This window comes from Theobroma cacao, chromosome 3 (assembly GCF_053813885.1).
Source record: "Theobroma cacao isolate CCN51 chromosome 3, ASM5381388v1, whole genome shotgun sequence".
Classification (NCBI taxonomy): domain Eukaryota; kingdom Viridiplantae; phylum Streptophyta; class Magnoliopsida; order Malvales; family Malvaceae; genus Theobroma; species Theobroma cacao.
The window spans coordinates 44613023-44639023 of record NC_142641.1 but is presented as its reverse complement, the minus strand read 5'-3'; the positions used below and the strand labels follow the sequence as shown (position 1 = coordinate 44639023).

At 36.2% G+C, this 26001-nt stretch overlaps 4 protein-coding genes and 1 non-coding gene across 10 annotated transcripts; all 5 read right to left on the bottom strand.

The window, feature by feature from the left end:
- Positions 1–1260: 1260 nt before the first annotated feature.
- Positions 1261–4090, bottom strand: LOC18606536 (aquaporin PIP1-3). The gene is made up of 4 exons (XM_007040207.3): positions 3645–4090; positions 3115–3413; positions 1701–1841; positions 1261–1557 (listed from the first exon to the last, which is right to left on the bottom strand). Exons 1-4 carry the CDS (start codon positions 3970–3972, stop codon positions 1462–1464), a joined length of 864 nt encoding a protein of 287 aa, XP_007040269.2. The 5' UTR covers positions 3973–4090; the 3' UTR covers positions 1261–1461.
- A 2742-nt stretch (positions 4091–6832) lies between these two features.
- Positions 6833–12702, bottom strand: SPPL2 (SIGNAL PEPTIDE PEPTIDASE-LIKE 2). Its single transcript, XM_007040202.3, has 14 exons — positions 12356–12702; positions 11502–11660; positions 11287–11398; positions 10893–11012; positions 10657–10808; positions 10361–10543; positions 10132–10166; positions 9569–9725; positions 8843–8896; positions 8565–8657; positions 8287–8429; positions 7626–7696; positions 7339–7422; positions 6833–7185 (listed from the first exon to the last, which is right to left on the bottom strand). Exons 1-14 carry the CDS (start codon positions 12500–12502, stop codon positions 7055–7057), a joined length of 1641 nt encoding a protein of 546 aa, XP_007040264.2. The 5' UTR covers positions 12503–12702; the 3' UTR covers positions 6833–7054.
- Positions 12703–14873: 2171 nt separating this feature from the next.
- LOC18606534 (stress response NST1-like protein) lies at positions 14874–18374 on the bottom strand. 2 transcript variants are annotated; one of them, XM_018117168.2, is made up of 3 exons: positions 18016–18374; positions 16045–17178; positions 14874–15936 (listed from the first exon to the last, which is right to left on the bottom strand). In XM_018117168.2, the coding sequence occupies exons 2-3, from the start codon at positions 16942–16944 to the stop codon at positions 15142–15144; spliced, it is 1695 nt and encodes a 564-aa protein (XP_017972657.1). In that variant the 5' UTR covers positions 16945–17178; positions 18016–18374; the 3' UTR covers positions 14874–15141. The 2 variants fall into 2 exon arrangements, with proteins under 2 accessions (XP_017972657.1, XP_017972656.1); XM_018117167.2 differs by having other exon boundaries at positions 14874–17178.
- Positions 18375–19297: 923 nt separating this feature from the next.
- MURE (ALBINO OR PALE-GREEN 13) lies at positions 19298–24312 on the bottom strand. 5 transcript variants are annotated; one of them, XM_018117166.2, is made up of 8 exons: positions 22430–24312; positions 22178–22294; positions 21908–22083; positions 21267–21412; positions 20808–21018; positions 20463–20529; positions 19764–19823; positions 19298–19657 (listed from the first exon to the last, which is right to left on the bottom strand). In XM_018117166.2, exons 1-5 carry the CDS (start codon positions 24291–24293, stop codon positions 21000–21002), a joined length of 2322 nt encoding a protein of 773 aa, XP_017972655.2. In that variant the 5' UTR covers positions 24294–24312; the 3' UTR covers positions 19298–19657; positions 19764–19823; positions 20463–20529; positions 20808–20999. The 5 variants fall into 5 exon arrangements, with proteins under 5 accessions (XP_017972655.2, XP_007040261.3, XP_088660449.1 ...); XM_007040199.3 differs by lacking the exon at positions 19764–19823; XM_088804323.1 differs by lacking the exon at positions 19764–19823 and having other exon boundaries at positions 19298–19558.
- A 1354-nt stretch (positions 24313–25666) lies between these two features.
- On the bottom strand, positions 25667–25758 carry LOC148763854 (small nucleolar RNA snoR8a). Its single transcript, XR_016025626.1, has one exon. It is a non-coding gene; the product is annotated as a small nucleolar RNA snoR8a (small nucleolar RNA).
- Positions 25759–26001: the final 243 nt, after the last annotated feature.

Sequence of the window (26001 nt, the reverse complement as noted above, 5' to 3'; positions counted from 1 at the left end):
CGTGACACTAAAACCCTGCCTCTATTTTTAGATTTAGGACTTGTTTAAGCTTTTAACCCAACTTTATTAGTTGTAATTAATAGACTTGGCTATAAGAGAATAGATAAGACAGTTGTAATGATGAGATTGTGACCCATGCTTTTGGTTTAATGGTTTATACCACCACCAACATTTTAATGCTTAAAAATCTCCATACTTTTAATTTGAAAGTTTAGATTTAAATTTGTATAGAAAAAAAATTTAATTTTAATAGTCAAATGAGATAATATTATGAGGGATTTTTTTATTAATATAAATTTTCAATGATATGATGTATTTTAAGAATTTTTTTAAAATAATGTATTAATTTTATTAAGTAATGTTATAGGATTACATTATCACGTGTTATTTTAATGTAATAAATTTATTAAGTTCTCATGGAGAATAAAACAAACGATTTAGTTTAGTCCTTCTTAAGAGGGCAAAGTTTTTATTTTTACTGATTAACTAGGTTATTTAACAGGATGGTAACCAAGTCTAAACACAGTCACTAGGCTTTCTTAGGCAGCAACTTGGGATCGGTAAAGCCCAACCTAACGTCCAATACGCCATAGCCCATAGGCCTTGGAGCTTGCTTTGGGCGCTCTGGTTATGTTTATGTCGGCACCAACTCTCAGCAGCCAATGGCAGACCTAATCTATAAGCAGCTAAGCTATGTGGTGTAGAGCCTGCTAGAACAGTAGTCTTGAGAAAGAAAGTATACTTTCCAATCATATTATTGGTTCCTGCAGCAACCAAACGTATTACTAAAGCCCAAGTCAGTACAACCAAACCCTCTCATGGACTCGATAACAAGAAAAGGAAACTGAAAACTAGACATACAATTTTCTATTTCTCATCAATCGTTGTTTACATTGATTTAAACCTTGACTACGTTAGGCGATATGAGGCTAAAGTGTCAGGAAAAGCTGAATTTGGGTTCCCAGCATGCAATATATTAGCAAGCTATGATTTTCCATCAGCATCATTGTCTCTCGATTTAGCAGGCAAGGGAGTGACCAGAGGAGGCTTATTGACATCGGCAACCACTGAGGCCCTTTCATATCATGTTCTGCATTTGGAGAACTGTCAATGGGGTAGACGAAGATGGTGAGAGATCACTTCCGAGATATTGATTCGTTCATTTGTGAAATTAAGATCATTTGCACTCATATTCAACAAACCAAGGAACAATGGCAATAAGATCTGCTTGATTGATATGCAGTAGGAGATTGCGGAGAATTGCAGCAGAAAGATAAAAAGAATCCTTCATTAACATGTTTAATAAACTCAATACAGCAAAACTCTAGATAATTTACACACATTAATTAACACCATTAACACAATGCAAATTACGCGGTAGAAAAGTGCAAGACGACAACAAAAAAGGCAGAACATGTAAAAGAAACTATGCGAGACCCAAGATGATGATCATTAATCTTTTCAGGCTCTGGCCTTGAAAGGAATAGCCCTGATGATTATCTGGTGGTAAATTGCAGCAAGCGCAGCTCCAATGAAGGGTCCAACCCAGAAAATCCACTGCAGTCAGAGAAAATTTTTTTAACAATCTCTAGTCACCTCAACAAAGAGAAAAGCATGGTAAATGCCAAATTTTTTTAACAAACTAGATCTAGCCCCCTGAACAAAGAGAAAGGCATGGTAAATGCCAGAAAGATACTTACATGGTCATCCCATGCGTGGTCTTTGTTGTATATGACGGCAGCTCCAAGGCTCCTGGCTGGGTTAATACCTGTTCCAGTGATGGGAATGGTGGCCAAATGAACCAAGAACACTGCAAACCCAATGGGAAGGGGAGCCAAAATCTGCAATGTGGTTGCAAGAAATACATTAAAAAAGCCCTCCCCAACTATAGTGCTTTGGTTTAGAAAGTCAAGCAAGCCTTCTACTTGCTAAAATTTTGCACACTTCGAGAGAGTAGAAGATATTAGACAATGAGTCCCAATCCTTTTTCAGCATAATGTGACTAGTATTCAGTTTCAAGCACACAAAATGCAAAATAAGAATGTCAAAGTACTAAATTCTTGCCACATCAGCATAAAAAAGGATTCGGGACACATTGTCCAATAAATCCCACCTAACTCCGGAATGCACAAACTGTATCTCACTTATTTTCCAATATTTTGATTTAGAAATGTTATGTACACATGGTGAGGAGAGGACAATAGAGAAGTAGAAAAGAACAGAATCAGAGAAAACCTGAGAGAATTATCTTATTCAATAGCGAAACACCCAAAGAAGGCAAAAATAACATTAGTAAGTATTCATAGCTACTTTACTATGAATATATTTACTATTATCATTTTTATTTAGACTTTGAATGCTTGAATATTGAAATCAAACTTTTTCTCCCTTTCTACTTTCCTCTGTTTTCTCCAATTTCCAACATATCCCCCTTTTTTTTCTAATCATTAAACCCATTTGTTGTCTCTCTAAGATAACATAACATAACACAAACTCTAGAGGAAGAATCATTCTAGCATCACTAACATATGGCCACCACTAACAATGTTGCCTATCTCACCACTATTTTGACAAAAGTAATGTTTGTGTTGTAGTACCAACAGACTTCTTTATCTTTTCAAAGAATCGTGGTAGACTAAGATGGCCATTTAGCATGATGCTAGATTTGGCATCTATCAAACATAAAACTAACATATATGTAGGTCTCCATAAACTGGAGAGGGGCTAAGGGGGCACATGGAGTTGAGTGAGGGTATCATCAAGGGGTTCATACAAGAGGACTGAAGTCTCAATATTTTTTCTTTTCTATTTTTTTAAAAAAGATCTCCTCAACAACTTGGTTTGGAGTAGAACCTAGGTAAAACTTCAAGAAACTATATATTATTCACACCTTAAAACCAATTTATATGTTATAATGGTGGTTAGGCACTGAAAGGGACTTGACATCTCTAGAACCCAAACAGATGGTTAGATCCACTACAATTAATAATAGTTCTTGCAAAATCAAGTTATAAGAAGCAAAAGATAGTGATTAATAAAAGCAGAGAATCTATGTCATTTAAATTAAGAGCCAAGTAAAGCACAAAAAGGACAAGAAGAAATAATAATACATACAGGAACATGAGAGTCTCTGGCGTTTCTCTTGGCATCAGTAGCAGAGAAGACGGTGTAGACAAGAACAAAAGTGCCAATGATCTCAGCACCAAGACCATCACCCTTGGTGTAGCCATGGTTCACAACGTTAGCTCCACCACGCAACATCTCATATCGGCTGTCTCCTTGGAATCCCTTGACTACACCAGCTCCACAGATGGCACCAAGGCACTGCATGATGATGTAGAAGACTGCCCTCGTAAGGGACAGCTTCCTTGCTAGTAACAACCCAAAGGTCACAGCTGGGTTGATGTGTCCACCTGAAGTTACCAAAAAAATGCAGATCTGGTTATTAAACATCTTTTACAAAAGAATTTTAAAGCACCCTCAAGAACTTAGGTTAGCCTAAGCTTTAATATGAAAGAAAAAAGTTCAAACTCTGTACTTAGCCAAACAGACCAAAGTCTAAAACTGTTTTTTGGGGTTTGAAAAATTAGCTAAAGAAACCAAAAAATATGCAAACCATCCATTACAAGTTTAAGGAAGGTGACCTGAAATGCCAGCAGTGCAGTAGACAAGAGCAAAGATCATGCCTCCAAAGGCCCAAGCAATGCCTTGAATACCCACAGTAGTGCACTTGGTCTTAGACTGAGACACACCCATGACAGTCAAGATGGTGATGTAAAGGAACAAGAAAGTGGCCACAAACTCTGCAATGCCAGCTCTGTAAAAAGACCATGACCTGAGTTCACCAGGCTCGAACAATGGTGCTGGTGGTGGCTCCTTGTAGTCCTTGTCTGTCTGGGCTGATGTCCCAATAGGTTGCCTCTCTGGGAACTTGTTTGCTCCTAGCTTAACATCCTCCTCTTTGCCCTCCATTTTTCTTTCACCCACTCAACAAGCAAAGGTTGAAGCTTTTTCTTTCTTGTTTCTCTCTTTCTCAGGAGTAAACCCAAGGCAAATGAGAGCAGATGAGAGAAAGCTGAAGAATATGGTGACTTTATAGGTGGGATACTGTAGTGTCAGGTTTGTATTATTTGGTCCGAAGCAAAAATGGGTGGTCCTTAATTTCTTTTTTATTTATTTTATCTAATTTTTTCTTTTCATGGTGGAGGATTATTTAAATTATAATAAACAATTAATGTGTTTTGATGTTTTTAATTATTGTTTAAGGCTATCATATTAGGGTTTTGGAAGGATTGTTCTGGAAAGAGCAGGAGGATGCTGACAGGTTTCCTGTTGGTTTATACCTTTGTCCTTATCTTCTACCTCTACAGAGTGTTTTCAATTTTTTAATAGAAAAAAATGAAATCCTCATTTTTATCTTAATTTCGATTCACTTGATTAGCTGTTTTGGGCCATACGATTACGCACCTACCAGCCTAATCAGAGAAAGAAATTCCCTGGTAGGCAATAAAATACTAAAAATTGTCTTGGTCTGCTATGATTGTGAAGGTAGTATTTGATTGGGTGGTTAAATGCTTACATCACCCGAATGAATAAACAATTGCACTTTATGACCGAACTTTCAACCCTTTGGACGGTTGTGATTTGCCTTTGGCAGCATTTATGTCCCTCTCGTGAAGCAACACTGGAACAGGGACAGAATAGTCATTTTGCAAACAAAGACCACAATTCCTTTTTCAGTTACGCAACACGACGGGATTTTTTTTGGCTTCAAACTGTAGGGAAATCGGAAATGAGAGATACAAGATAAGGTGGAAAACGGGAAAGTAAGAACAAAGAGAGGATAAAAATTGACCGTTTGATGACCGTTGGGGAAAGTGACAGCCACGTGGGGGGTGAGCAACGGCTATGTGTGGGAAAATGCAGGGGAGGGAAAATTACTGTTCCATCCTTAATCACCGCACATCATCGTACTTTACATGGCACAGGGTCCCATTCGTAGTTGCAATGATACATGGGACCCCCATATATGTTGTGCGTAACTTTAATTATTTACTTCCATTTTCACTAAATTTTTCTACTGAAAAAAAGAAAAAATTTTCATTTAATTTACTATTATATTTTTTAAAATAAATATGTAAATATATATATATATATATATATATATATATATTCAGACAAAAAAAGAAAAGGGTCAATCTTACTAAATCTTCTCTATATGATTTGTATGGTTCTTTGCAAATGGTTTCGGCTTTTCCATGATTAGAGAGGAAGGTTCACGAAAGGTGGAGAACACAACACCTTTCGCATAGTAGTGGCTTAATAATACGGCGCGCATTCCTTCAAACTCTGGTGTCCTGGAGCAGACAGCTCACGTCTTGTTAAATGATAGGCATGGACTCTCAACTTTCTTATCCTTAATCTTTTTATATTTAACTATATTCCATGACCTAGCATGATAACAAACCAGAACATAGAGTTTAGACTGTGGACCACATGTGGCATACCTTTCATTTCAAATCTTTTTTTTTTTTCCCTGGTGGCTGGTGAGGAATTGAGGGCAGATCCTCAACATGGTGAGCCTTTCTTCTTTTAACTTTATATGAGAGAAGGAGCAAACCTATCATGCTAGACAACTCAGAAACATGGGATACCCTCACATGCTGCCTTTGCCCCACACCCTGCAGGTTCTTAGCCAATTAGCGCCCCCGCTCCACCCCCCCACCAAATTGGCAAGGCCCTTGCCAACTTAAACCAAACTACCCATTACAGAAAAAATAATGTAAAATAAAAAGAAAATATTTCGAAAAGAAGAAAAGGTTTCCAAAGCTTTCAAATCAGGAGCTTTCTAGTAGTATTAGACACCAAATCATCCTCACCAACCAGACCCTTTTTCTTTGACACTTGACAAACAAGGTCGCAAGTGGGTGTCTAGGGAACACGTGGCAACCACGTAGTGGTTGCTTTGACTGAAAACATATTATCATGCCAGACCCTGGTAGAATAGAGTATGTGTTTTGGGAATATTATGAACTGGCTTGCTTCTTCCCTTCATGAAAACGCAACTTTCTTTTTTTTTTTTTAATTTCTCATGCAAAATCCCCCCATAATCGGCAATTTTGATAGTACTTCTTTCTTTGATAAAGATTAAGGGTGACAATTAATATGTGATTGATGCATTCTGATATGAGAATATGCATTTTGATCATTGAAGTTTCTGGCTTTGACATGTTTTCTCCTCCATTCCATGATTTCAGCTCAAGTTCACGTGCACATTATTGAAGCAATCTTGTTCCATGAAGGTTAAAAAAAAAGGACCAATCATTGATTTTAAGCATTTTAGGAACTCATATCTCTGAAATTCAAACGTTGGTGCTCTGTTATGGTTGAGCTGGCCTCATGCTTTTCAAGATATTACTGATATTTGCTTCCACAGAATAAAAGTTTCTTTCTTGCTGATGTTGACTCCCTTGGAATATTTTAGAAAACGCTGATTCTGATCCCTTCAAGCTTCATTCCAATTCCAGAAGATCAAGAAGAAAATTACTCTAAAATACATTTTAGGGATGAGAGTTTATCAATCAAGGAACCCAATTTCAGCACTGCAGCAAGCCAGCCTGGAATTATACATGCTTATCCCATTCCTCCTTAGCTTTACTTAATTTTATTTAATCTTAGCCACATGAGAAAGTAATGGAAAATTTAGAAAGAACCATATTTCTTACTCTAATTCTCTTCAAATTCCACTATTTTTCATTTCCATCTTCCGCTTTTTCTCAATCTAAAAATTGCAGATGGAAATGCTTATAGCAAAATGAAGCAGACGGTGGGCTGAAAGATAAAAATTGTTTTCCGGAACCAATTCTTTGAAGCTTATCAAATGCACACTACTCTTTCTCTTTTTCCTCTGTGGAATGAGACATACTATTTTTACATTATAACATGCCCTGTCTAGCTTCAAAGGGCAACAAGATTTGTGCTAGCTTGCTACAGTAGGTTTTCAGTGATAAGCCACACACCACAAACTCTACAATATAATTACAAAAACGGGGTCTTACTTTTCTTCGCTCAACTCTTCACTGTGTAGGTGTTCGAGTTGGATATGGGGGCAGGGTCTTTCTGGTTCTCCTCTTGTCCAGAGAACTCGTAGATCACCCCTCTTTCTTCCCAGGGTCAAAAAGGTTCCTGTTTCAAGGGGTGTGAATATTTTGTCAGCTGACAGTAACAGGACCATGGCTTTCAAGTTTCAACTCATCCACCTGGATTGCCCCCCCTCCTCCACACCCCCAAAAAAAAAATACCAGAAAGAACAAAATTGCTTGTAGTAACAAAAATTACCAAGTGTAAAAGGGACAATGTAAAGGAGCGCTGGTTGACCATGTCCATCCATCAAATTTAGTGCCACGTATGTAATGAGAAGACCTGCCATGGGTTAGAAAGGAGTAGAAAACTGTCACTTGTAAAACCCAGGTAAATGATGGGAATGGCAACAAAATTGAAGGAAATTTTGTGAAGTTTTCTTTTATTCATTTATCAACAAACACACTGTTTTTCAGTCACTGTTACAAGAAAACTATGGTTCGTTTTGTTTTGGGGACCAACATGATTTCTTTACCATCTCTTACCTAACCCATAGGCAAACATTGCCCACAAGAAATATCCAGCTCGAAGAGTCTTGTTTGCCAGCCAATCATACCTGCAGCCACAAGTGGCTCAAGTGAGTTCTAAGCAGATAAATTAGCAACGATTTGAGAATTCAATGGCCAAAAAAGTATGAGAGGAAGGGATAAATCAATATTTCAACAATCCTTTGGTGGGACAATGTACATGATATTCATATTCTTACAACCAGTTAGATTTAATTTGCTTCCTGAAACATGAAATATTCAAAGATAATGCATCAGTGGAGATTGCACTACTTTTCTTGATATGCTATATATATTATAGTAGCACCATTTTTCTGCCAAAAATATGCTTGATTTAAATGTCTTCTTAATTACCAATTTATTACTCAAATAGTAAAAAAAATAGCTCTCTCTTCTCTGATTAAAAAGTGAATAACAACCCCGTAAGAGCCACTATCCCAAATAGAAAATCTCCTTATGAAACAGTTGAATATTTGAACAAAAACTGTCCAACATGGAAAGAAAACACAATGTTTGAAGAAGCATGAAAGGACATTTTCTCTGAAAAGAAAGGTAAGAACATCAATGGATAAGTTTGCATGCACAGACCAGTGACAGGAATAGAAGTCTATTTTGCAAATGAAGACTGCAAAGTTCTAACCTGAGTGAAAATGCTATCAGTAATCCAGGTAAGAGGATGTCACCAAATCCTATTATGCTATAACCACCCCATGGATCAAACATTCGTGGGATCTTCAGTAGCATTGGAATGCCATCCTCTCCACTTTTATCACCCCGAGCTACCTATGAAAATAGACACAAGCAATCAGTAATTCAGTATTACTTTCTAGCCTTCAAATTTAGAATAATACTAATATTCTAAACCTTCTAGTTCTGATATAGCTTATGGGCTAGAGTTGGATAAGCTGGATTACTTACCACAATCATCACACTTTCATGGAACAACTTCTTAGAAACAAACACCCAAAAGATGTCATATAAGAAGGCACAACTGAGTAGAACTGTTCCCACCTGATTCACAAACCAACCAGAATTATGTCACAATAACAACCTGTTCCCCACAAATTGTAGTATTTGTCAGGAATATTCCACATTTGATTATTTTGGACATTCCAGAGCTCAAATTTAAGAAACCTAAGAAAGTCCCTACAAGTCTAAAACATAACGAGATCGAACAAATAAATTTGAAACATTACCTTAAGATTAGGTACATGGACAATTTGCAGAACTGTGATTATCAGTGCAATTCCCTGAGAAGAAAACAAATTATATGTTGACATCTGACATCTAAATCTTGCATCAACATCTTGTCCAAAAAAAGAAAACATAGAAAGGGAGAGACGTACATGAATTTGGACTAAGCCATATGTCTCATATCCATCCAAATAAATGGTGGTTGTAATCTATACTCATTAATTTGATATTGCAATACATGACACCTAAGATAGTTCCATCACTGACCAATTAGAGCATTCTAAATCCACTATTTATATTGAATATCCTAGCGAAGCCGTAGCTTAATAAAAAAAAATAAAGAGAAATTGTCTATCATGCATCCGGAAGAAAAAAAAGGGTTGTCATCTATTAATTGAAACATTAACTTATCTTAAACTCACTCTTTTTCATTAATAGGAAAGAAAAATTGTTGCTCAATAAGATAGGGTGTGCATGGTGTATAAAGATAGGCACATTCTATTATTGAAGCACATAGCTATTGTATTCACAACATGACTCATGGATCCAATTAGCTTGCCTCTTATTGATGGTTGCCAGCCATTAGCCAGAACCCAAAATTTAGCACATCACCAAGTGAAAGTGGAAAAAATGGATAACAAAAAAAGGGATTAGTAATACTTTACAATAATGGAACTTATATAATCTTGAAATATGTTAAATAAAACAATAAGAAAGTATATCCTTACTAGTATATCTTGACCTATCCAAGCAAAGGAAACATTGCGGTAAACAGCCCAAACAACAGCAAATGCTATGCAGAAAGGCGAAACAGCCAATGTGAGATATGAGAGAGCTCCGAAGAAAGGGATTTTTATATATGATTCTCCAGCATGCTTGAACCACCTGTGAGACATAAAAATTTGTTCACAACATTGAAAAGACAAGTCAATCCCCTTAATTAATGAAGGATGTAAAACACAGAGACGGGTATTTATCTAGGCAAAAGAAACTAAATGCATGGACATCCATAGCAACAAAGTGTGACCATTTTTTTCATCTATTGATGACAGTTGGTGCAATTATCAACAAAATAGTTTTCAAACTAAATCCTTTTATTCAACAGCTCATAATACTTTGATGGTTATCACTTATCACCATCCGCTCAATATCATGCAGACAATATAACAAAACATGACCCACAGTGAATATACAAGAATCAATTAACAAAAGTGGACATGAAGACTTGGCAGGTGTTTAAATGCAAACTTCCCATAACATACTGAGTTCATACTAAGAAATACATGAATACCTTGACAATAAAGCAACCAAGCAAGTTTGAAGGCCCTGCACATACATGAAACTTTAGAGTTACATGCCAATACTTTATTGAAATATCTGGAACACATGAGACAAAATTTGGTAATATTCATAGAAACATTTTGTGCATGCAAATCAATAACATGAATTAAGTGAAGCAGTGTACGCTTGCATGCATAGATGAATAATAACTGGGAACCAGACATAAAAGGAAGTTGTACCTCCACACCACCTATGCAGAAAAGAACCACCAAGATCTCAACAAACCAATATGACATAAGCTTGTAAAGCATAACCAAGAAACAAGAAGCAACAACAACAAATAAGACAGCTGATGTAGTGTTAATGTCCACAATACCACCAGAAGCTACATGTCTGGTATCAGGAATTTCATCCAAGGCATCCTGCATTGATGAGATAAGGTCTATCCATTAATAAGCATAACATAGCTGTAAACAGAAAGACACAACTCTATACATGCTGCATGGGGCAATATGCAAAATTTACTGCATGTCACCTTTAATAGTTTGTCCTGTTCGATAGCAGCTTCTCTTGCATTCCATGCAGACCAATACGAAGCACACAATATGGTACCAACTGCCATCAACCATAGAAACACTTCGGCTATGTCAACTAGCGGTCGCTTTGGAGAGTAAAGCTGTACCAACACTGCAAAAGCGCAAAGCATTTAGAAAGACATCATGTATGCTGGTGACAAAATTAAGTAAAACAAATATTAGAGTAGAACATTACCTGATGCATTACTTGTCAACATTTTCTCCAAGCTTGCACCAGCATCTTGTGGGAGCATGACAGCAGGTATTTGTATATCTAGATCTGTTTCATCAGGCTCACATACCATCTTGTAGAGTTCTGCAGGAGAAGAAAAAACTTTTACCTTTAACAATGTGCTCCAATATGTTGTCTTTCTAGGTCAAACTATTTATTCAACAACAATTGAAAACTGAACACTGCCAATCTCATACTTGTTCATGGCAATCCAAAAGGGTAAAATTCAGAGTAATAATGAAAAACCATTCCTATTCCAGTTAATGTAACAATACCACTCTGATTATTTATCAACAATGCATTCAAAAACCCCAACTAGTTAACACACCATCAAATAACAACCAAAAACATTAATTACCTTTCTGATTATTTATAATGAGGACAGCTGAAGCATGAGCCGCCTCTGCATTATTTGCCTTGGTTGTGAATTTGCAGTTTCCTCGGTCCACCATAATGACATCATTAGCAAGCTAACAAAATTGAAGTTATTGATTGGTCTTAGTCTACTACACTTTCTTGTTGTGCATGGACATACATAAATATAAGAGTATACCGATAGTCCAAATAACAAACCTTATTCTTTGGGGGACTACAACAATCACGAGGGTCAGAAAGAATAAGGCGTCTCTGGTTGGCATTTTTCTCCTTTGACACTATGGTAGTACCGAATCTGGCACCTACACCGACAAACTCAGCATCCTCTATGCCATTAACCCAAGTTTGAACTTTGACCTAACAAAGTCAAGAGAATTGAAGATTAAACTCTATAGATGAAACAAAAACGATGATAAAATCAACAAGATACAACAGCCATGCAAATCAATATTGAGAACAAGTTTACTCCAACAACGTGGAGAGTCCTAAATTGAAGGAGAAACAATATGACAGAAAGGGCAGGAAATCCTATATGAGCAATGAAAGTAAATAGCTATTATCACGATTTCTCACTCCAACTTCAAAAATTTTTATAAACTAACCACTAAGACAAACAGTTAATATCAATCTAGGAATATAATACCAAGAAGACACATAGAAAGTAGAAGGAGAAAATAACTGCATAAAAATCACCAAATTAAAATTGCAGCAAAAAAAAAAAACAGGGCTCGCCCAGCAACTTAAGATAAGAACGAAATGCTATACAATATACTGATATAGTACAATTCACCAGACTAAAGCTAGTTTAGTTTATACACAAATTTGAGTCTTTAAGAAATTAAATTATAGAAAATCAACATCCAAAACGCCCACTTCAAGACTTCCAAATTCCGTTTCTTCTGAACACTAGAGCGAAAAGAAACAAAATTTAAGTGCTTACCACTACCAATTCAAGAAAAAAGGAATCAAAACCAAAAATTTAAGCAAACCAAGTTGAGAAAACAAAGAAACAAGAAGTGGTAGAAGGAAAGAAATAAGATTCGACTGCTTACCAGAACGAAGTCGTTCTCACAACCGGGCTTCTTGGGAGCTGAATCGTCGTCGTGTACTATATCACCGGCGGTGACAGAACATGGCTGACAGACAAGTGAAATCAGAGCTGTTACAAAGATTACTCTGCAAAGACTCCGCAAATCCATTGACGGGGTTATCCTCCTACTCCCAATTCTCCTTCTTCAGGGACCCTTTGAAGTTCCCTTATTTCTAGGCATCAGACAAGATGTTTGCTTTTGGTTTTTGTTCTGTTCTTACTACTGATTAAATTCAAGATCCAATAAATAAAAAAAACAAAATAATGAGTAGCAGTACTGGAGTTGTGGTTGTTAATAAATGGAAACAATAAATGAGCAATGGATCTATTGGTTTTGGAAGGAAGTGAGATAAGAAAATGAAAGCAACCGTCACGGCCTCAAAGGCCACCTAACTGCATGCCTGCTGAAGTCACCAGTCCGACGTCGTTTACCCTTTTACTAAGCAATTGGCAATTCTTTTCTCTTTTTAAAAATGATTTTTAGTAGAGTAAAAGCTTTGGAGACCATTGCCCAACATTTTATTATTGGGTTGAAGTTTTGTTCACAAAATAAATTATATAAATTATCAATATTAATCTTTTATGGAGGTAAATAATTAAAATGGTTGTGGCCGGTGGAGGGGGGATTCCCGATTCCGTACGTGTCCGCATGGTTGGAAAACCGCGGTAAGAAACGTCGACGGGAATGAAGGATGCTATTAATCTTTCAGTTGTTTGTATGAATGATTGCCTATTGTCTTTTAGTATTGTCATGTCAATCCCCTTTACACCGTCACGAGAGTTTCTTGCACATTTGCTCTTCCTCAAGACAAGGGAAGTCGGTTGTGATTTGGGATTGTGAAGGAATCATATTCATAGCCATCATCAAGAAAAGGGTAAAAAAGGCTTTTGGATTATTATCACCCAATTTTGGAAAAAAAAATCTGTATTTAAATTTTCGTTTAAGAAAGTATCTTTGTGTCTAAATTCTAATTATATTGACAATATTTTATGAGAATTTGTAACAAAAATATGAAAAAACAAATTTACAATATGAATAGTACCCATTGAATATTTGAGCATATAAAGTTGTTTTAGATATGAGAATTTGTGCAAAAATGATTCACACCCATCCTAAATATTTCAATTAAGAAAAAGTAAGGTAATCATAGAACCCTTTTAGGCCCAACCTTCAAGAGCAAGTGTTAATCCATTATTGGGAGAATTTTCCTTTCTTCCTTTTTCCTTTTTAGACTTTACTTTCAATGGCAGAAGAAAGATTCTTGGTTTGCTAGGTTTAGGCCTCAATCACATAAGAATTATAAGCAATGAATTTTCTCTCTCTCCTTTTCTTTTTTCTTTCTTGGTGAGATTAGCCAATCAATCCAGTGCTAAAAGTTCCTGTAGGAATCAACCCACATTGACGACAATGATTTTTCAGAAAGAAGCAAAACCCGTCGACCAAACAAGAAATAAGAAGAGGGTCGTCACTTTCAAGTGGTAATAGTAGAATCACAGTTGGGGCTGTGCACAAACTTTTTCCTCCATGTTCGCTTGTCGTTTTGCTTTCATGGCTTCGACATCAAAACGATCTCAAGACGTGTTTTATGTTGTTTCTTGTTGGACCATGCATGTGGTTACGCACCCCAAATGAACTGCCGCATGTGCCCATCGTCGAAGACCATGGCTGTTCGAGGTGCCGACAATTTGCCTAGAATTCTTTGGATAATTATACCAATCTTTAAACTTTGAGATTTTAATCATCTTCTCATTTGATGATGATTAGTGTTGTAATGCTTTCGAGAAAGGGTTTGAAAGATGGACAGGTTTGTGGTTATTAAACTGAAAACAATTGTAAATTTGGTGGGATGTCATTGTCTAGTTTCCATCCTATAAAGCGTCCAACAAAAGGAGGAAGCGACGAAGATCCTCTGTTAAATCATATCTTTCACTTATGGCAGACAGATAAGATTTTTTTTTTTTTTAAGTGAGGAGAGAATCAGATATATCATGGAATTTCATGCTTTAATGAAACTAACAGCAATAGCAATTCCATCCACATTCAATGGAATACATTAAAGAGGTATCATCGGCTAGTTGATCAGTAATGAATTCCCAATTCAACAAAACATATCAAGCAACTCTTTAATGAAGGATTCTTTCCCTTTAATTTCTGATATATTCACCAATCCAATTGCATATGCCCTGCCTTCTGATCAAAGTGTGGCTTTGGTTTCATTAGGTTTTAAACTCTTTCATCAAGCATTCTTGACCCATTAGGCTTTCCCTTATCCTCCAAGGTGGGTACAGTTGAATGCTAAGGGAATCTGTTCACTGTTAACAACATTGAACTCTCTTTTCAACAGGATTTAGGCCTTTTGTCACGTGCCACAGTCAACTTGACTCCATTAATCAGACGTGAAAGATTTTAAAGGACCCAACAATCCAAACCCCTTTGCTGCACAATTAGAGTTTCTTGAGGCATCAAGCAAGGGTAGGAATTATGATTCCGCACATTGGACCTTAAATCTCTGCCCATTTTCTTTTAGTTGGCAAATGCACAGTGTTTTTTGAAGAATGAAACTAACTTCCATCCATTTTTTAAAACAGAATCAGATGGAAAACAATCAAAGAACACTAATTCGGGGTTATAAAGATTGAAAAGGAAAGAAAAGAAAAAAACAGACCAGACAATCTAGAAACAACTTGGGATTGAGACCTGTTTGCCTAGAATAGTTTTCCTTAAGAGGCTTAATTCCTGCTGATGCACTACTTCGGGAAAAGATGACCATCTTTAATGTTTTGGAGTTGACACAACGTAAGTCCACTGTCGGATTGATAAGTTGAATGGAAATGACAATTGTTGGCAGCAGGGTGTTCTGACAGATTATAGGTTCCCCCAGGAAATCTGATTGCTCCTCCATTCATCCTCAAAGCCAGTGTTTTGTCATTGTCCTGTGAAAGATATCCTGCATGAGCTTGTCTTGGAATGCTTAAACCAACATCTATACCCTGGTGAAGTGGGACAGGATATCCATTCCCAATACCTGAAGTTGGGGTGCTGTTCTGATTAACGCAACCCGTGTTTCTGGATCCCATTGGTGCAAAGCTTTGAATTCTTTCTTCTGGATGTACAACTGGAAATGATCCTTGAGTACAACTTGCTTCCAGAATTTGATTCATTCTTTCTGAGTTCACACCTCTTTTCTTCTCAGCAACTCTTGGTAGAATATAGTCGCATAATGAAGCATCAAGCCCGTGATTAGCAACAATGGGAGCGACAATGGGCTCAGTTAGGACAGTGGGTAACGTTAAATACATTGAAGAAGGTGCCTGACCTGAGGGACTAGATAGAAAATTTTGAACAACAGATGATCCCAACATTTCCCCGTTGGTCTTTTCAGTGGCTACTGCAGTTCTCATGGCTTGGCCATGACCACCTTGATCTTCAGGTACTTGATAGTGACTGCTGCAATCAACAGTCTTCTTGCTTTTCAGACTCCTCTCCAAAGATCCACCCTTCCTCTTTTGAGCTTCTATTGCCAACACAACGCTCTTATGACTCTGCAATTGAACATCTTGGTCAGCACAACTTGTTTGAAGATTTAACTTTGCAGATATTGACAAGCTATCTCCTTTGTTCTTCTTTGATGAAGTAATGACCTTAGTTACCTGTCCAGAGTCAACTCCATCTCCTAATGCATTGAAGCAATCAGTAGAATCAGCAGCATTACTACTTTTAGGAAGTCTTACTAAAGATCTATTATTGCAGTTCTGAGATCTCATGCCATATTTGAAGTCATTCTGATGCTGCCAGTTAATATTCTCCTCCTCTTGAAGCTGCATCACATTCACCTGAAAGTTGTTTTGCTGTTGTGCAAGGACTGTTTCCTGAAAGTTATTATGGTGTTGGACTTGGATACTTTCCTCGAAGTTATTTGGATGCTGGACTTGCATGCTCTCCTTGGCGGTTTTTTCATGTTGATCTTGAACTTTCTTAGATTTTTTTGTTGGCTGCAACTGGACCTTCTTCCCTCTATGACCACGTTTTCTCCTTTTTGGCTCTGGAGTAGTATCATCTGCCACCAACTTTTGCATTTCCTCCATCAACCATTTCAATAAGTTCTCTCTAGTAACTTTAAGATCCTCTAATAAAGACTCCATGAAGTTCTTAACATCATCCAAAGGAACAGGATCATGAGCCCTTGTATCACCCTTCTGTAAATCAAATTCTTTCGGAGAACCCCTCTTCCTTTTACTGTTCTGCAAATTGTTGCTTATATTCCTGGCTTTCCGTGTCTTTGCTTTCCCAACATTGATTTGATCCCCTGTTCCAGGATTGTCGTTGTCCTTCTGCTTAAGTCCACTAGTTCGATGATCACCTACGGAGATCAAGCTTGATACCAGCTTATGCCTTCTGCGAAGTGGCTCGCTACTTGATTTTGAATCATCGCATGAAGAATCAAAGTCATTGTCTCTCCTCCTGTACTCCCAACGTCGCTGAAATTCAAGTTCTCCCATTTCTGCTGGGGCCATCACTTGAACCTGACCTTTGCAAAAACTTAGGACCATATAATGACTCAGAAAATTTTAGATCACCAATTAGCCCCACTTATATCAAATAAATCGACAATGAGCCCCACTTGTCATCAATGTCACAGGACATTGCTAGAAGTATGATAGCTGTTGGACACTAGAAGTGCTGCTTATCTCAAGATCAAATCTACTCCTTCCAGCATAACACTCTTTCACAAGTTAATAGTGCAAAGTAGGAGCAAACTATATAATACATTAGCTGCACCCACCCTGTGGCATAGCAAAGAACAGCCCAAGATCAATGAGAGTGAATTAAAGGGCAAATATTGTTTAACACCCACCATAAGTATTGCCTGACCAAAAGTATATGACAATCCACTAAACCAGGGGAAAACAAAGATGGGGGTGGGAAATAAGTTCAATAAAATCAATCATAGGATTATATGAGTGAAAAAATGGAACTGAATGAACTTTGACAGATTCCCTTTATTCTAATTCTAGCAGGAACATAATTGAGAAAGGTCCAAAAGGATGAACAATTGGACCCAATACACAGAGAACAAAATGGAACCGAGATGTTAAAGCAAGGATCATTTCAGTTCCTAGAAGACTAAATCAAATTCCAATTCCTACATAAACACCTACAAACAATCAAGTGAGTCTTTGAAATGCAGAAGCCTCAAACTTATTCCGTCCGACCGAATAAAAGCCAAAAAAAACATAAAGTTGCACCACAAACTACTTGTGGATGCAATATAAAAAGATTCAAAACCACTAAGCCCCTGAAGAACATGATCTGAGCATCTACAAAAGAGTGTTATCAATCAGTAATGAAAAAGAATTGACGTTTATATTTCAGAACCTAATAAAAGAGATTTCTTGTATTACGGTCTCATAGACCCAGAAATATGACCAGAGGTACTACAGATAGGCATGAAACAGTCAAAGAACTAGAACAAGGCACAACAAATCAAAAAGCTAGTAAAGTCAAATTCTTAGGCTGAGGTTCACCTCAGGAACGAGATACATGATCAAAAGAATTCCAAAACAAGAGAAAAACCAATCATTTTTCTGTAGTTCTGTTCAGAAGAGAAGAACTTTCCTCACCATGCATCAGTCGACAACACAGACTCAAATCAGGAGGATTCCTTTTCGCTCATCATCAATCATCATAGTCAAACTCCATGTCTTACAACTTACTAGAGCGCCTCTCTCTCTCTCTCTCTCTCTCTCTCTCTCTGCATTTATGTCCATACGTCCCGCTCTGAAAGGAAAGAAATTATACACTTGTCCTTCTCTTGCTGTCTCATGTTGCACAGGAAAAGAGAAAAAAAAATAAACGACGGAGTCAGTGAGTTGGGTGAAGTTATGGCAGAGAGAGTTATGGGGTAATCGTCTTTCCCTTCCACCCCTTTTTTCCAAAAAGCTGGTCTGATGGATGATTGCTCGAGCTTTAGTTCTTTGAACACTTGGGTTTACCAGCATTACTTAATATATAGTATTAAACACTGCATTTATTAACCTTTTAGGCCATCAAAATCGGAGCACCAGTTGGCTTTTTCCTGCATTCACTTTCCACCAAACTTTCTGTTTTGTCTTTGATTTGCCTACCATGTATGATTCATTATAATTCTTTAGCCTTATTTGGTGCTTTTACCTCTCTTTAAGTTCCAGCTGTAATGTAATAGATTTTTTTTCTTTTCTTACTCACACCAACGTTTCTTGAGTGCAATAAATGGGTTTTTTCTCTTATTATTCATGATGATTGGCGGGTAACGTTTTTAATTTTCTTATCAAGTATGCAAGGATTTTCCATTAACAAGGAGGATTTGCCTTTCATTATCTTCTACTTATAATTTTATTATTCATTTTTAATTCTAAAAACACGTTAATTTTTTTAATTATGAAATTGTATTCCATGAATAATAAGATTCTACATAATTTTTTTAATTATGAAATTGTATTTCATGAATAATAAGATTCTATTATAAAAACGCATTAATTTCTTCAGTTATGGAAACGCGTTTTATGGATTATAAGTTCAAAAATTAAGTATATCTTGAAATTTTACGATTCATGAATAATAAATTCATCTTGAAATTTTAGAAAGAAAATAATTACAATTAACCAAATAAAGTCAACAAAATTTTAAATACAATTATGTGTCACAAATTTTACGTGATAAATTTTGATTTTATAAATAAATTTTGATTTTATAAATAAAAACCTTCCTCTGATTATCAGTATGTCTTTTGAGTTAAAAACATAAATTCGTGATACATGTTAGATTGTCGATTAATTGAAACAACCTGATTGACAGACAATCCAGCTTGAAACCTCAAACACTAACCTGGTTTATAAATCGCTACAAGATGCATGAGCATCACGAAACCAGGAAAATGAATGACATGGTTGATGCTTTGAACGTAAAAGGGAAATAAAAGGTAAGGAGCCATGAAAATTTGATTGTTCGACATTTTTGGCTATAAAATTCTTAGTTATAATGATTTTGAGTTACCAAATTAGCTATTAAGTCTCGGCATGTTGTCTATATGCTTCCTTTGAGTTTCACCACCCTTCAACGATTGAAATAGAAAGAGTTCGGTATATCTTGGTTCAGAGGCTTTCCAGCTTAGCAGCAGTGTACCAGCTACAGTTTGCAGAATGGCATTGAAATGGCATTAATGTCCTTGGAGACTGAACTGGAAACTCCTTGATCCACTGCAAGAATTTGCAGCTTCATGCATATCTACAACAATTAGACACAACTATTTGCCATATTAACTCAATGCCGTCCTTGTATACTAACAATATAACTGAATAAATGGGATAACGAATACACTTAAAAAACTTACGGCATAGTATGAGCCAAGATGATTCCAACCTACACTACATATCTGGTAATGTTTTCCTTTCTTAGAATTTAGAAAGCAGATAAATCGGTCCTCAACAAAAAGCTTGACTAATCCTTTCACAAAATATCATGCTTACCATACATTTGTGGACTACAAAAGCCTATAGCTTGCAGATGCTTGAACTGATACTCACCGTAACTGATTAAACCCTAACACTAAAAGTAACCAAAATATCAAGTTGGCTCCTCATTCAGGGTTTTTTTTTTCAAAGCAACATTTTTGCTTGATTGTGCAGTACAGATGCGCCTATATTCCATCCAAAATGGAAGAAACGCAAAATTGAAACCTCGGGTTCATGTCTTTATATTTTAACAATCAAAGGACCAGCCTTAAGTATCCTTACACAAAGAGAAGCAAACTATAGCATTATCTAAATTGCATTAAACTTGTTATGCACTCATTACTTTTTCTTCATGATTGGCAACAAGAATAATATCAAATCATTAAGAAACCAACAACTTTAGAGGTTGTTCCATCAGACTAATCAAGCACATGCTGCACCACAATAATCTGTAATACTATTTCAAAAGTGCAGCATCCAGTTAACAGAATCTGTTATCATTCCACAATCAGATTTCAGAATAAGATTTTACATATACACACAGAAACATAGTCATTTGGCATACAAAAAAATTGTACCTTCATATCTGTTACAGGGCCCATTTTTATGAGCAGCCTTTTGGAATGATATCAAAATTAGCAAAACCTAGACAAAAAGAATTTACATCAAGAATAACCTATTTGAGAACAAAAGAAACAAGACAATTAAGAATTACTACTAAAACAGCTGAAATGAACCACTTCTGCTTTTAAGCATACAGTACAATCTACTCCCTGCCGCCAAGCCTCCAGCTTTGAATGCATTGCGATCAATAATTGAAAAGAAAGTAAAGGACTACCTCAAAATTTATATCCAAAAGGAATTCTATAAGACTTCAACAAAGTTACATATAAACTAATGAGATTGCAAGGTGGAGTTCTTACTGTTCTCTATGTAGTTAAGGACTCCATCAATCCATGCCCTCAAACAGCTTATATGAGTGCCTCCACCAGAGCAGCAGCATCCTCATGTTTTTCAGTTAAAATATTGTCAAAGGATCAAAATGCAGGATTTTGATCCAGAGGTACCATTCCCTGCCATAGTCTAACATCAACCTATCTGCACACTCATGGAAATTAATGACTCTCTGGCAACCTGCAGAGAATAGGCAAGAAAGAAACATGAAATTACAGCTTTATAATATAAATCCATGCGATAGCAGTCATTCTTCCATTTCCTTTTGCTAGGAGTATAATGGTATCATAATTGACATAGACATATGATCCTTATAATTCACAAACATGATACGCAGTTCCACATAGGAAATTGATCTGGACAAGCCACATTGGTAAAACTGAAGAATTCTTCGATAATTAAGCAGAATTAATAGAGAATGAACCCACCGCCATGGGAATTCACTGGTATCAATTCCTGCTTGGTGGAGTTCATCAACGTATTGCAATGCTTCCCGGCATTCCTCACGGTCATCAAAGAACTCTTTTTTGTCACCTTCAATCAGATATGTTTCATGGCCTTTGCCAGCAATCACCTGCATCACACAATTAGTGTCAAATATACAAATATACATATCAACTAGTTATAAGCAGAACAGAGCATGAGTAAGGAGAGACATGGGCTACGTTAACCCATGAAAATTCAAGCCTAGCAGGCTGGCCGACTAACGTCATTGAAGTAACCCACCCCCCGTCCCTCCAACAAAAGGGGGAAAGAGCAGAAAGGAGGAAGTGGGATGGGAGGAAACAACAACAAATTCTTTTCACATTGTTTATTCTCCAAACTCTAAAGTTCAACAGGAAACCGTGCAAAATAAATAATTAAACTTTTCAACAAATTATACACATGAGGTAATGTGCAACTCTTTTGTGTTGCGTGAGAACTGCAATTACATAAGGTCCAGAATTGTAAAACTATTCATTCGCAAAAGCATATAACTATAGTAATGAAGATGTGGGTTTCCAGATTACTAGGAATAGAAGCTAACCAATTCCCTTCAAAAAGCACATCCAAGTTTCAAATAACTTACAACCATATCGCCTTCTTCACCCATGGCAACAGCACAACGTACAGCTACCTGCCTAATATCATGCAGAAAAAGTCGATGACCATTTGGGAGAGGTGGATAGTAATCATTCTCTCCATATTTCAAATATTCCTGCATTGTCCACCCCACGCCAGCTAACATGTCATCCAAGATGTCCACTGATAAGAAGATGAAACATATAAGTAAATAGCCACATGTTTCTAAGCAACCAATGTTGCAACTCATGATCATTTGACATTGTCTTATACTTACATGGATCTTCACTCTTTGGATTATCAGATGTCAGAATCGTCACTTCACTTTTATCAGTTGATATTTTTGCCATCATTGGTCTTTTCCCCCGGTCACTCTCCCCAGGACAACCAATAACTATAGAAAAGACATATAATTGGTTAGAAAAAAGGAGTGAAAAAAAGAAAAGAACAGGTAATGATGTTCAATTTGGAGGAAGTATCGTTTCATTTGAAGTAGGGAGTTCAAGAAAAACCATAAGTAGAAGCATACCAGTAATAATCCTCTTTGGTGCAAGCTCCCTTACAGAATCAAGCAGCCTAGAAAGGGCATCAGGAGTGTGAGCATAGTCCACGATTACTCCAAACGCCTGCTCCTCATCTATTAACTCACACCTACCTGGAACAGCATCAACCTCTTCGATCCCTCTTACAATGTCCTCCAAGGGTGCCCCAACTGCAATCCCAACAGCCACAGCTGCAAGAATATTATAGATATTATGCCTGCCAAGCAAACCTGAAGAAATCTCCAATATCCCATGTGGTGTATTAACCAAGACCTGCGTCTCAAATAAAGACAGCTCAAACTTCAGGGGATGAACATCTGCATTCTTATTCTCCATTGCAAAGGTCACCACAGGAACTTTGGGGCTCCCTTGCGCAATAAAAAAAGGTGCCTGCGCATCATCAATGTTAACAACTTTCCTATGCCTCTCAGGATCGACCATCCTTGCAAACAACTTTGCTTTAGCATCCCTATACTCCTCCTCAGTCCCATGAAAATCCAAATGATCCCTAGTCAAATTAGTAAACACCGCAATATCAAAATCAACCTCATTACACCTCCCTAAAGCCAGTCCATGAGAAGATGCCTCCATAACAACCGCCTCTGTTCCATTATGCAACATCTTAGCCATCAAATTCTGAACCAAAACAGCATCTGGGGTCGTATTTTGGGATTCCAACTTATTATCACCATGTATATAATAAGCAACCGAGCTTAGCATTCCAGTCCTCAAACCCATTGCCTCATACATCCCTTTTATCAAATAAGACGTGGTTGTTTTACCATTAGTCCCAGTGATCCCAATAACTACCATATTCTTTGAAGGGTACCTATAAAAAGATGCTGCTAACACAGGCAAAACCGAATTAGTATCCTCAACAATGACCAATGCCTTGCATCCCAAGGTATCCTCAATATCAATCTCTTTACTTGCTACAACGGCAACAGCTCCTCTTTTATCAGCTTCACTCAAATACAAATGTCCATCAGTTCTCCTCCCAACACAACAAACGAACAAATCCCCAGCACTAACCACCCTTGAATCATGCTGTATCCCTGTTATCTCAACCTCTAAATCCCCATAAACCGAAACGGGCACCACTTTACTTTCATCTAAAAGCTCAGCTAAACTCATTTTAAACTTAGGTTCCACAATTCTAACTTTACTCTTTCCAAAACTATCTAAATCTAAATCAAAAGAAGAATCCAACAAATTAACTTTATCTTTTTCTCCTTTTTTACCTTCAGAATCACTTATACGGACATCGAATTTGGAAGAATCTTCTTCATCTGAATCTTCATTTTCTCCATCATCCAAATCAGAAACAACAGTCAAAGCTTGTAATTTATCAATTTCTTCCAAGTCAACAACTTCATCAGGTCCCAGCTCATCATCAAAGGCTTCCTCTTTTTTCGGAGCTGGTTGCAGCAAACCTTGCTCAACTAACTCTTGCCGTTTCATTGCAATGGCTTTATCAATCTCACCGAACAAATCGTCCCCATCATCGTTTCCCGTTTTCTCTTTGTTCAATACGTCTTCGTCCACGTCAGCAATGGCAGAAAGGTAATTTGACTTGTGCTTGTTGAAATCTTCTTCCTGGAGTTTGCGAGCCCGGGCGGCTTGGCGGTGGATTTGCTGGAACTTGTCTACCCCGTGCATAGAGTCTTCGGGGGCTTCGGGCGGGTCATCGTCGTCGGGGCTAGGATAATACTTTCCGTCGGGGCCGATGGCGGGAAGGCGAAGAGGCTTTAAAGGGAAATGACGATGGCGATGGTGGTGGTGTGTTTTAAGAGAGACATAGTTGCGTTGAGGAGAAAGAAAGGTGGGGAGAGAGAGGAGCCTGAAAGCCATTGTAGAGAGAGAAAGAGAGATGCAGTGAGGTTTTAGTGTGGAGGGGATAGAGGTTTTAGGATTGGGAAATTTGATGCCGCACGGCGTCGTTTGAAGTTGGAACGTTGAAATTGTTTGGGCTTTTGGATTTGAAAAGTATGGACAATCTTGGACCTCAGGCCCATGTACTCGTTGGGTGTAAAGCTTAGACGGGAACAAGGACGTAAAGCATGTAGTGTTGAAGTTTGTTCTGAATCAAAATACTCATAAGTTTTTATATCTATATATTTTATTCAATTTAATTTATGTACTTAAAATTGAAGTGATTTAATTTTTTTATTTTAAAAATTATTTCAGTTTAGTCTCTATCACTAACTATATCTAATTTTATCATTAAAAAATAATATCAACACTGATGTGACATATTTTGATGACGTGATATCCACACAATGATATGATATGCTCCATGGCACCAACTTGATGACGTAACAGTGCCACATGGTCCTAATATAATGAGTGGCAATATTGACATGACACTGACATGTTGACATTTCAATGCTACATGACAGATAAAAAAATTTTTAAAAAAATTTTTGTATCACGTCATAAATATTAAATTGAACAAAAATATATAATATATTAATTAAATTGAACAAAATTGAAATATTGAGGGACTAAATTAAAAAAAATATTGAAAAATATAAATCTTTAAGTAAATGATAGATATACTTATTAATAAGTCAAATATTTAAGTACATAAGATTTATGGTGCTAAGAAATATGTATAAATATTTTCATACTTGATTATTTGATTCTAAAATATGTACAATAATATATATTCTTTGCAAAAATTAAGTTTAAATTTTTTTTTTATAAAAAAAAATTAATACCTAAAGTCAAATTTATATGAATAACTTGCATTATGTTGAAATAAAATAATATAAAAAGACTAAATAAATTTTTTTTCTATCTATAATAGTATACAAATTGAAAATTTATTTGACTTAAATTTTAACTTGAGCTGAACTAAAATAAGCAAAATAGGTTGATTTAGTTACAATTTTCACAATTTACAAATATCAATTTTTTTGTAATTATTTAATACTTACCTAATTTACCTTTTATTTAAATTTACTCAAAGTTTCTTATAAAACGATTTTATTTAAATTCAAATACCATAATCAAATTCTACTAAATTTAAATTTACATTATTGATTTAAATCTACAAAAAATTTGTAAATAAAAAATAAAATTATATAAATATTTACAATTATATTTAACTCTATTAACTATAAATGCAGTATTTAATCCAAGAAATTTCAACCTAAAGAATATAACTTTAAATATCAAATAAAGTAAAAATATAAATATAAATAAATAATTGAATGAGTAAAGTAACTCAGATTCTATGACTGTAATAGGAGTTTATCATGCCCAAATTAAGCAAGTCATAACGAATACTTATTTTTATAATTATCGTTAACTTCATATCTCTCTTCCTCATCTAACATAATGCAAGTTAATCATCTAAATTTGACTTTAGGTATGATTTTTTTTAACTTTTTTATAGAATGATAATTCAAACTTAATTTTTACAAAAAAATAAATTAATGTACAGATTCCACAATCAAATAATCAAATATGAAAATATTTATCTATATTTTTTAACACCATAAATATTTTACACTTAAATATTTAACTTATTAATAAGTATATCTACCATCTACTT